At 37.3% G+C, this 12,319-nt stretch overlaps 1 protein-coding gene across 1 annotated transcript; it reads right to left on the bottom strand.

Moving 5' to 3' along the window:
* Positions 1-484: 484 nt before the first annotated feature.
* LOC149241805 (uncharacterized) lies at positions 485-4,929 on the bottom strand. The gene is made up of 4 exons (XM_089370659.1): positions 3,580-4,929; positions 2,060-3,430; positions 1,798-1,951; positions 485-1,650 (listed from the first exon to the last, which is right to left on the bottom strand). Exons 1-4 carry the CDS (start codon positions 4,927-4,929, stop codon positions 485-487), a joined length of 4,041 nt encoding a protein of 1,346 aa, XP_089226785.1.
* Between the last annotated feature and the right edge of the window lie 7,390 nt (positions 4,930-12,319).

Below are 12,319 nucleotides of genomic sequence, written 5' to 3'. Positions count from 1 at the left end.
TCTCCTTCCAGATCATCCACATGTTCATCCCAACCGCTAAACTCCAAGCCCTTTTCACCACTTGGCTCGTGAATTGACCTTTTCCCCAGCTTTTGATAGTGTTGTTAATGCTCTGCTGATCTCTGTTGGTTTTGCCGAAGAGTCGCCTAACCTCTTCCCATTGATAATGGGCTTTTTCACACGAGTTTAGGAGGTGTTCTTGTGTCTCCTTTTCTTTCTTACATAGAGGACACCTTGAGGGGCCATGAATACCTTTTTTTTGAAGTTGATCCTAGGTTAAAATGCGGCCTTTGACTACCAGACATAAGGAGTAGGCCACTTTTGGCCACCAGTTGCTGCTCCATAGTATCTTCCAGATGTCTAACATACCCTCTGGAGCATCAGAGTTTAGAAGATGGTATGCTTCCTTAATTGAAAAACTCCCTTTAGTTGTGTTACCCCATCTTAAAATGTCTGGTCCAGATCTTATGGGGATCCTCCTTGTCTACATCTCCTTTTGATATCTCTCTTTTTGTTCTCCTGTGAGCTGATCCATCCATTCCTCCGGACTTTTCCAAGCTCTCCACACTTCATCTTGGCTTTCCCTTTTCCAAAAGTCCTTTACTACAATCATACCTTGCTCTGCTGCTTTTTGGCTTACTTCCATAAGGTCTTGTATTCCATTCATTCTTTCCCTTTGTTGCCAGGCCTCTTCCCAAAATTTCGCTGAGCTGCCTTCCCTTATCTCCCAGAACGCATGCTTCGCAATTAACTCTTTATTGGAACTAGCAAGATTCCATATTGTTGATCCTTTCGGGATATCCCTCATCCTCAAAATTTCCTCTGATTTCTTGGGCATGTTATATTTTTTGGTCCATATTTGTTTCCATAGGTCATTTCCCCCATTTAACCACCACCACCAAATCTTAGCCCCCAAAGCCTGGTTCAGTATATGAGGATCCTTAAGTCCTAGGCCTCCTTCCATCTTGCTTTTTACTATGTCCTTCCAGGATACCAGGGACCATTTCTTTTTCTCTTTCTGCCCACTCCATATAAAATTTTTGAATATCTCTGTCATCTTATTACACGCTCCTTTAGGAGCTGCCATAGCTGAGAGTTGGTATATTGGAATAGACTGGAGCACCGCTTTCACTAGGACAGTTCTGCCTGCAAAATTTAAGGATCGAAAGGACCAGTTTGTAAGTTTCTTGACTATTTTCTCTAGAACTTGCTGCCAGTTGGACATCCTTAATGGAGTTAGGGCCAGCGGGGTTCCTAGATACCTAGTTGGGAGCTCCCCTGATTGGAATCCCAAGGTTCTAGACAGGAAGTTCCTGATGTTCCCTGCTGTATTAAAAAAATAAGTACATGATTTTTCATTGTTGATTTGAGTGCCTGAGGCTAACGTGAACAGATCTAAAATCGCCTTGATTCTTCTAGCTTCTCTCAGAGATGCCTTTCCAAACAGCATGACGTCATCCACAAACTGTTGATGGGTTATTGGGAGATTATTTCCCCACAATTGGATTCCTTTAAGCTTCTTCTCTCTTACTTCTTTTTTGATGTACCTTCCCAGCCCTTCTACGGCTATAATGAACAGAAAAGGGGACAGAGGGTCTCCCTGCCGGAGACCTCTGGTCGATTTGAAAGGTTGGGCGGGCGTTCCATTCACTAGAATAGAATAATTTGTTGAAGATATCGCAGATGTTATCCACTCTATCCATCTATTACAAAACCCATAAGCTCTTAAGATTTCTTTCAGGTAGTTCTAGTTTAAACGATCATATGCTTTTGAAAGATCTAATTTAATCATCATACCTACTTCCTTTTTCACTTTTAAGGAGTGTACAACTTCTTGGGAGACCACCAAACCATCTAAGATTTGTTGCCCTTCAACAAAACCTGTTTGTTCCGGAGAAATAATGCTGGCAAGGAGGGGCTTGAGTCTTTTGGCCATTAGAGTCGCTATGATCTTGTATATCACGTTACAAAGGGCAATAGGTCTAAAGCCTTGAGGGGTTTCAGACTTTGCTTCCTTTGGGATTAGAGACAAAAAGGTTGCATTAAGATTTATACTTACCTTTTGGTTTCTTCGTGATTCTTCCACCACATCCAGGATATCTTGTCCGAGGAAGTCCCACCCTGCCTGGTAGAATTCCGTTGTAAACCCATCAGGACCTGGGGCTTTATTTTTTTTCATGCCTTTTACAATTTCCTCTACTTCTTCCAGGGTCGTTGCCCGCATCAGAGCTAGATTTTTCTCTCTGGTGATCCTACTCGGGATTTCTTTACATATTTCCTCTATCGCTTCTCTTCTTTCTACATTTGGTTCTGTGAGAATCTCCTTGAAGTGCTCTGACAGGACTCGCTCTATATCTTCATGTTGAGTGACCCTTGTTCCTGATTCATTTTTAATGGAAAAGATTCTATTTCTGTGCCTTCTCTGGACCATTGCTTGATGGAAAAACTTTGTGTTTCGCTCCCCTTCTCTCATCCAGTTCACCCTGGATTTTTGCCTCCACAAGATTTCTTCTTGTTTCCGCCTCTCTTCAAGTTGCCCTATCAAAATCCCTTCCTCCTTAGCCAGGTCTTCACTCCTGCCTGTATTTATTATTTCTTGCTGTATTTGTTTCATCTTTTGTTCTAACATCTTCTGGTCCTTGAGTATATTCCCAAATTCCTCCTCATTCCATTTCCTTATGTGCCTTTTAAGCTCTTTTAATTTCATCTGAAATGTCTCCATTTTATTTCTTCCTCTCTGACTACTCTGTTTCCACCATTTCTCTACTTTTTTAATGAAGTTCTTGTCTCTCAGCCAAAAGGCTTCAAATCTAAAAGGTTTTCTTTTAGGGCTAGCTTTAATATCCATTTCCACTTTAACCGGCCAATGATCGGATCCCATGCCAGGGAGGATTACCGCTTCTATGTAAATATCCCAGTTCATGATCTGTTCTGATAGGAGAAATCGATCTAGTCTGGATGCAATCTGGTTTCTGCCTCCCCTCCTATTATTCCATGTGTGTACTCCATTTGTAGTTTGAATATCTACCAGTCTTTGATCTGCTATCCACTCACCAAATGCGTCCATGTCTGGCTCCCTTCTTCTGAGTCTGCCCTTTTTTTCGTTCTGATCTTTTATCATATTGTAGTCTCCTCCAACTATCCAAGGGGAATCGCTATAGATGGAGTGTATTATTGCCAGGTTCTGCAAAAAGACCCTGCGTTCATTCTGTGTATGAGGCCCATATACATTTGTTAAAAGGATCCATTCTTTAGAGCCCAAAATCCTAAATCTTCCTGAGAGGATACGAGGAATGCTGATCCAGTCTTCAAATTGGACTTCCTCTGGATTCCACAAAATTGCAACTCCCCCTGCACTGCCTGTTGCATCTTGTCCCACGATCTCATAGTATGGCTTAAAATTTTTCATCACTTCTTTTAGTTTGCTCTCCTTTAATTTAGTTTCTTGGATTAACATAATATTTGGTCTATCTTTTTTAAGTCTCTCCTTCAAATACCTCTGTTTACCCTTGCTGTTCAACCCTCTGATATTCCAAGTTGTAATTATCATTTTAAAAAATTTGAGGGTTGTTGAAATACCTCCGATAATGGCACAACTTTTCTGGAGTTCACTAGCGTTTCTCCCACCATTTGAATGGTCTCGCTCAAAGGTCTCCTGCCTCTTTTCCGTCCTCCTTTTCCTATGGTTCCCGTTTCTAGATTCTGGTCTCCTTGTGTCCCAAGTTGTTCTGGTTGCTTTGCCGTCCCTCGTCCTCGTTTTTCCTTGTATCTTTGAAACATATCCTTGTAGAGTTGTTTTTGGTCCTCTGGTATGAACCGTTCATCCAGATGCTTCCATTCCTGTAGCAGTTTCCTCATTATCTGTTCTTCCTCACCTCCTTGTTCCTGCTGCGGGTCGATTTCCATTTGAATCTGTTCCTGGGTTCGCTCTTCTTCCCTATCCCCCTTTTCTCCCTCTTTTACCACCTCTTTATTCTTCATTTCCTCGTTGTTCTTCCTATAATCTTTCTGGGCTTCTGTTAATATCTCTTCCTCTTCTTCTCTTTCTACCTCCATTTCCAGATCCCGCAAGATCTCAAACTGGTTCATATTTCGCTGGCTTTCTTCTAGGTTTGGGGGATCTATTTTGTTCTTTCCTTTGTGAGATCTCTTTCTTCTCTGAATTTCCATGAACCCTTCTTTGCTCTCTTCATTCCTCTGTCTCTCCTGCTCCGCCCTTTTCTTTTCCTCTCCTTGATCTGGTGGGTTATTTCCTTCAATTAGCGGGCAATGTTTGAACAGATGGCCATATTCATGGCATCGCCTGCACCGAAATGGGATGTGCTCGTAATCAAGTGGCTGTTGCCATATTTCATCATGGTACTCTACTTCGATGTGATCTGGCAGAGGTTCAGTAATATTCATGTAGACGCAGATCCTTGCATATGATGTATATTTTCCTCGCCTGGTAGTCTCTGCAATCTTTACAAAGGTCCCAATCGAGTTCCCTATTCCTTCTAGGATTTCTGGGTCCCAAAACTCAATTGGAAGTCCAAACAAGCGGACCCAAACTGGTGCTGCCAACATCTTTTCTTTCTCCGGATTGTAGCACTCCTCCCATTGTCGCATGAATAGACCTGCATTATTGAAGAAGTATGGCCCTTCCTCAAATACCCTTTCCTTGTCTTCCAGGTTTGTAAAAACTACTGTAAAAAACCCTTTTGCTCCTAGTTTAAGATCTATGTGTCCTTTAGGTTTCCACTTTAGGTGTATCCATTTTGTCAACTCTTTTTCAGACGGCCATGTTCCTACGAACTTACAGATGAGAGCATGATCTTTCATATGGCTTCTATACTCCTCCAGTTTATTATTTGGCACAACGAACCTGGGTTTTTTAGAAGCCCTCGGGAGGCATTTGCTCGCTATTCTCGCTTGCCACACCGCTCCCATCACCGGTGTTGACTTACCTCAGTTTCCTATTCCTCCATTTGCTCCTACCCTGCTTGTTTCTCCTGTCGTTACCTCCTTGTAGGAGGGGATCTCTCCCCCCCCGGTTACTTCCATCATGTCCTCGCAGTCAGACTTAGATCTATGACTGCTCCCCTGATATAATTTTTCCCCTGTTCTTTTATGTGGTTTCTCAAAAGGCCGCGATTATCCTATACTGGATCTGTCCCCGATCTGCCAGGGTTCCTATTCCATCCCTCAAACCCTAGTTCGCCGTCGCGCCTCTCCGCCTTGCAGAGCTCATCGCCTCCCTATCGTATTTCAATGGATTTCTTATCTCAAGGTTCAATTAAAAAACACAATAGGATTGAAATAAGTTTTATTCAATTTTAAAAGATGTCATGTAAACAACAAATGGGTTTTATTCAACATTATTCCTTTTCAGGTTATCTACAAGAGCTTAGTCATAACATGATATAATTCAAGCATATTGAAATTTAATATATAGGTCAAAAAACTGTATATGACAATATTTCTATAATTTTATATAATGTTATCAACTTTCCTAAATTTACAAGTAGTTCTCCTTTAATATTTAAATCAATTCCTTATGACTGAAATACATTTTATTCAATTTTTAAAAACTCAAATATGATTTAAATAAGTTATATTCAATTTTAAATGATGCGGAGATGTAAAAGTTACAAATACAAGTTTTATTCTATTTTATTTTGTTTGAGGTTATCTACAAAAGCTTAGTCATAATGCACATCCTCAACAATTTTTTTGTGCTTACACTGAGATCAATGCACAATGTTAAACTAATTACCTTGAAATTAATGTACATCATATATCTAGTTACATCAAATAAAAATCAGCATCTTCACTGAAATCAATATATCTAATGCAAGCAATCAAATAGGATGAGAAATCAACATCTACACTAAAATCAATGCATCTAATGCAAACAATCAAATAGAGTTAAAAATCAACATCTACACTAAAATCAATGCATCTAATGTTGAAAGAAATCAAATAGGATTAGAAATCAACATCTACACTGAAATATATGCATCTAGTGCTAGCAATCAAATAGGATTAGGAATCAACATCTACATTAAAATCAATGCATCTAATGCAAGCTCAATCATACAAGATTAGAAATTAACATATTTAATGAAATCAATGAATCTAATTCAAGAAATGAAATAGAATTAGAAATGAACATCTATATAGAAATCAACGCATCTAATGTAAAATATCAAATACAATTAGAAATCAACATCTGTACACTGAAATAAATGCATATAGTGCAATCAATTTTCTTCCCTTTCTCTCCCCACCCATCTATATCGATATCTCCCTCCATGTCTCCTTATTTGTCTCTCTATATCACCCCATAGACACACACACACACTCTCTCTTCATATCTATCTATTTCTCCCTCCCTCCCTCTATCTCTCTCTGATTCCCTCTCTCCCCCGTCCATCTATATCTCTATCTCCCTCTGTCTCTCCTTCTTCATCTTTCTATATCACCCTGCAAACATACACATTTTTTCTCCATATCTATATATATCTCCCTCTCCATCTCACCTCCATCTCTCTTCCCCTTATCTCCCTCTATCTTTGATTCTATCTGTCTTCCCTCCTACTCTCCTCTCTCCCTCTCTCTCCATCTCCCTTATCACTCCCTCTCTCTCTCTCTCCACCTTTCTCTCTCTATATGTCTTTCTTCTTACCTCCCTCTCACCCCCTCTCCAACTCCATCTCCCTCCCTCTCAAGTTCTCTCTCCCTTCCATTCTCTCCCACCTCCCTTTGTCTCTCCCCCTCGTCTCTCTCTCTCTCTCTCTCTCTCTCTCTCTCTCTCTCTCTCTGTGTGTGTATCTATATATATATATATATATATATATATATATTGAACTTCTTCCTTCTCTATCGTTTCCTCCACCATCTCTCGAGCTCTCTCCCTTTCTCAAAGAATCTCTCCTCCTCTACCTCTCTCTATATTTGTGTCCCTCCCCCCCCTCTCTCTCTCTTACCCTTCTCTCCACTCTCTCCTCTATATTTCAAAAAATTTAAAATAGTTTGACAATTAAAATATTATGTTTAAATATTTTTTTATTTTTTATTTTATTTTGATGTTGTACAACATTTTTTTTATATAATACATACTTAAAATGAAAGATTTCAAATGTGTGTTGTACATTCACCTGGAGGGAAAATGATAATTTTACATGGAAATATTATTTAAAATTTTCCAAAATATTAATGTTCCAGCTACCTCCATAAAAGATACATAGAGCGGTTCATGTCTTCCAGTTGAAACTGTTTAGGTTTTATTTCTTTAGGTCGCTTTAGGTTATGATTACTTCAGGATTTAAAAATATTATAAATTTTATTATGTTATATTAAAAAAAAATAGGTTAAATAAAATTAACATATTGAGTCAGCTTGTATGACTCTTTTTATGTTAATGACTATTTTGTTGACGCCTACGACCTATATCAACCACATTTACTAATGTGGTTGTGCTAGTATATATTATAATATAACAAATTTTATTTTATATTAAAGTTAATAATATTATATTAATCAAAACTTAATAAACTCAATATTAACATTAAAATATATTAATATCAGATTTCATAATTTAATTTAATAATAATAATTTAATATTAATATTAAATTTAATAAGGTTTATACATGACATGATAATAAAAACTATAATAAAATTTGGAATTTTAAAATGTGGTAAAATTTTAAATTTTAGATACTTTTTTATTCTAAAATCTAAATTATGGGATTCATTTTTTTTAAAGGATCGATCAAGCTTAATAGCTTGATCGAGCATAGTGCTCGATCGAGCCCCCTATTAACCACATAAATAGATTGATCAGAGGTTTACAAAACCCTTGATGGAGTGTTTTAAGCGCTTGATCAAGCCTCTGAAGTCCTGAAATCTACAATTTCAGCACCCCTTCAGCAAAATTTCCTGCAACAACATTTTTTACCCTAGCAGACTTAGGGAAAAAATTGTCTTTAGGTGGTAGAGTTGATTGTGTTGGATTCATGAAGGAATCCTCTATCCAAAGGCATCTGAGTTTGACATTTTCAAATCCATATGTTATTTTTCATCTAATTTCATTTAAATATAATGATTGAATTTTTTTTTGAACAATTTTAAGGAGGTTGAATAAAAACCCAATATCATAAAATATACACAACAATTTTTTCTTAAATACCACTATATTCATTTACGAGTCGTCTTCAAAAGGGTACTCTTGGTTTTTCAATTTTTTAAACAGTTGAAAAAAACCTTATATGAACATGTGTATTCAAACTACAATTGAAATATTACTTTGCCAACTTTGAAAAATAATAAAAATTGTAATTTTGGATTAAAAAAAATATTTTTTATGCTCTCGATTGGATCATTATATTTTTATTTATCCATCTCGATGCATTTTGAGTGGAACAAGTGGAGGAATTTTATACCGGCGAACCCAATTTGGAAAAAAGAGGTTTGAAACCTTCTGGGAGCGTTTTTGAGGCATCAAGTGACATTGTTTTGGGGGTAAAACTTTGCCTCTATAGTGCCACACCATTTTCTATTGTTCTAAACATAGATCTTCAAACATTGCAAGAAGCATGCCAATCAGAGTCTGTATGCAAAAGTTATGCCACTCAAAAGTTGACCTTCCTATTTTCACACCTATAATTTGGGAGGATGCTGTGTCAGTCCCCATTATTCATGGAAAAGTGGCTAACCACATGTTTTTGATGTAAATAACTCTAGAAGAGTCTATATTTTAACTCTAGTTAAGAGTTAATGTAGTCAAAATTAACCACTAGTAGGCTATCGAGTTGTGTTATAACCGGGCCACTAGGAGGAAGAGGCATTCCATTCTTTTGAGAGAATTTTGTTCCATAGCTAAGAAAAGGTAGCCAAGAGGGATAGGAGGTAGAGCACACAGGGAGGATTTTTACACTGTAGCAGCTCATGGGCCACATGCATTACTTATTTTTACTTGCGGCCATATTTCTAGACAGACAAAGAGAGTGAATTGACCTCACCTTCCAGGAGGGTTTTCTCCCAAAAGGGTTTCCCAGAGAGCATATATTGTGTCTTATGTGTGTGTGAGATTATTTTTTCATTCTATACTCTTCTGCATAATTTCCATTAGCATGCATGTACTAACTATGGTTAAATCTACAAATTTTAAAGTTTAATAAAATTGTCATAGTGTAGAATCTCATATTTTTAATATAATATTATCATATTTGTTGTGATGAACTATCCAATGGAATATCCATGATAGTTTACAAATCATTTTAATATAAAAGCTTATCTCTCTCCATGTAGATCATGTTCATATATATATATATATATATATATATATATATATATATATATATATATATATATATTATATATATATATATATATATATATATATATATATATATATATATATATATATATATATATATATATAGTAGAAATTACACATTTTAGACTAAGTTATGCTACGTGAACACACACATACCTCTTAAGATGTGTGAAAATTTGCAAGAACAAACGTCTCATTTAATGGAAAATTGACATATTATACAACGCTAAATTGTTTTGCAAAAAATATCATTAGGACAACAACATGATTCTCCACAATTTGTATTTTTACTTTGAATCAAAATCTTGAGTGCTTATATGAGGTTTGAGGGCTTCAATTCAATAAAAGAGGAATATATTGAAATTTAATCACCAAATTTGTCCCAAAAGTGTAACCCATCTTCATGCATTCACCCCTTAGTTAGGGTATTTATATATTATTCTCCCTGATGCACCTCAATGCCATACCCTTAAATCAACCTTACCCAGACATCTTATGCAGCTGATGATCTCATCGACTCAGTTGCTCACTCCACGACTCTAGCCATTTCACAAGGACAAACTGTTGTAGCTCACCAATATTATGCTCCACCTCAAAAACCTCCTGTCACTTCCACTTCAGATGCTACACATACCCATGGAGTGGCATATGCTGGCCAGACTTGTTCTGGCACATCTAACCCATATTACACTTTTTTCATACCTCCTCAAACTCTTGGACAACCCTATACAATGGTTAATTTTTTTCATCCAAGTTCTCAATCTCAGGCTCATTCCTTCGAGAAAATTAACTTGGCTAATCCCTCTAACTCTCTAAATAAAGGACGTAATCACAATCAGATTCGAGGGGGAATTGATCCAGGAGGATCTTGTCAGTCCAGCTTGAGTGGAGTCTTCAGTGGTTCAAAGTTGAAATGATTTTCAAATGATCATGGTCGATGAGGTCTTGAACTTTATCAGCTTTGCCAGTTTCATCGTCAAAATTCAGTGTCTAGTGTATTAAGCTTCAACAATGATGTCAATAGTTGATATGGTTGTCATGGTATTCGAAGGATATGGTGTTTGGTACCTAGTTGTCGACATATGGTTGTTGTTAGTTCCACTGGGGTTTGGTTGTCAAAGAGGGAACAGGTATTGTCATGTCGGTTTTATGTCACATTGTGACAATTTTTGTAAAAGAGTTTTTTTTTAGATCAAGTGATAAAGTCTATAAGTCTAAACCTATGCTAATTCCTAGCCCTAAAAATCTAAGGAACAAAACCTAATGAAAACCATAACACATTAACCTAGAACCTAAAACCTTGCATTAAAAATCAAATGCATTAAAACCTAAGTTCAAACCCCTCTCGGGCCATGTTAAATACATTGCAAACATTGTGATAAACATTAAAAACCATATAAAACACATAACATTATAAAATGCATATAAATTACCCCTAACCGCTGGCCTAACAACATGGGGAGAAGACCGCGGCGGAGTAAATAGCAGCGTGTGAATGGAAGACAGTAGACTGCAGTTGGTTGGACCATCACGGTCAGGCGGGGGTATAAGTAGTGTATATGTGAATGGCTAGAAGTTACGGTGGAAGATTGTCAGGGTTTTCCAATAACCACAGCACCGGAACCACTGCAGCCCTAACCGCGGGCATGTGAACAGACGACAATAGACCACGCAGTCAATGGGGCAGTCACTGGAACCGCCAGAGCCCAAACTGTGGGGATTATCCATCTTTTCACATGCGCTGTCAGCGCCCTCTACCCGATTAGCTAATTGCTAACGGCTTTCGGGTTATAATAAGGTTGCAAAGTGGGTTTTGTATGTTATTTTTTTTTGAATGTTGTTAATTAATTACACCTGAGATCTAATGACATTAATTCATTAACCATAAACCCTAATTTAACCCTAATTCTAGCTTGTTCACTCCTAAATTCAGCCTAAAGGAGTTAGAATGCATCTGGAGGGTTATAAAGATAATTTGGCTCATTGAAGAGTAAGGAGAGTGGTTTTAGAGTTTGTATGCAGGTTCTGGAGGATATAGGCAGTTTTGTTTTCAGTGTAAGAGGAGCATTCAGAGTCAGAATTGGGAACCGGGATAGGCGTTGGTAAGATAATTCAGAGAGATTTCTTTTGACAGTGACCAGAAGTGCCTGCATGCATAATTAGTCTGGTTAATTTTCTGTGTAATTGACCTCCTCGGATTCAATCCAAATAAAGAGGACATCCATCTTGAAAGTGGACCCAGAGACGTAGTCCATTAGGGACGAAGTCCATAATCAATCTGGCTATCTGGTATCACTGTGTTTTTGTTGCTTTTCACTTTTGTTTACCTCTTGCTTATGTGTTAGGCCCCTATACTACTAGTGTAATCCCTTATTGTTATTAGTAAAACCCACTTATTATATTGATGTACCCATGTAGTGCCCATATTGTTACTATTGTGCCCCATAGAAGCCCACTATTGTTATTATTGTGCCTTTATATTATTATTGTTAGGTCGGCTGGATTATATTGTGGCTCCTTAGACTCCTATATATAGAAAGGAGGTTTTGTCATTTGAATCATCCAAGAATTGTTCATTTATGTAATGTAAAGGAGGTTGCCCCCTCGAAAAGGCTGAATTCTAAGGTGTTGATCTATCTTTTCTATCTTTTCTTGAGCTGGTTTCATAACATTATGTTTCTAATATGTCGTAAAGTTTTTCCTTTCAAACAGTTCTCATGGTTAAAGAACTTTAAGTTAACATTCGGTTCACTAATGGCATTAATCAATTCTACTTTATTTTAACGTAAGATCATTTCAAATCATATGATTTGGTATCAGAACAGGTTGCGTTTGTAGAATTTTTCTAGTGAATGTTAACCAGGTCAAAGTCGCAACGTGGAGAAGGAACACTTGAGGAGATTGATCCAGAGATTGGAAAGTGAAGAGTTGCTCATAAGTCAATCATGACAGTATCTGATGTAGGTGAAACTCCTGAAACTAAGATGAGTGAGGGACAA

The sequence above is a fragment of the Pinus tabuliformis genome, chromosome 8 (assembly GCF_031772625.1).
Source record: "Pinus tabuliformis cultivar Carrire ecotype Pingquan chromosome 8, CPIR1, whole genome shotgun sequence".
In the NCBI taxonomy this organism is placed as follows: Eukaryota; Viridiplantae; Streptophyta; class Pinopsida; order Pinales; family Pinaceae; genus Pinus; species Pinus tabuliformis.
Note: the sequence above shows the minus strand (reverse complement) of the source record. Positions and strands in the feature narration are given on the sequence as shown.

Coding starts and splice junctions, on each gene's coding strand:
- LOC149241805 (XM_089370659.1), bottom strand. CDS start 4,929: ATGGGAGCGGTGTGGCAAGCGAGAATAGCGAGCAAATGCCTCCCGAGG. Junction 1,952..2,059: donor AATCACGAAGAAACCAAAAG/GTAAGTATAAAT, acceptor GTGATATACAAG/ATCATAGCGACTCTAATGGC. Junction 1,651..1,797: donor AAAAGTGAAAAAGGAAGTAG/GTATGATGATTA, acceptor ATTCTATTCTAG/TGAATGGAACGCCCGCCCAA.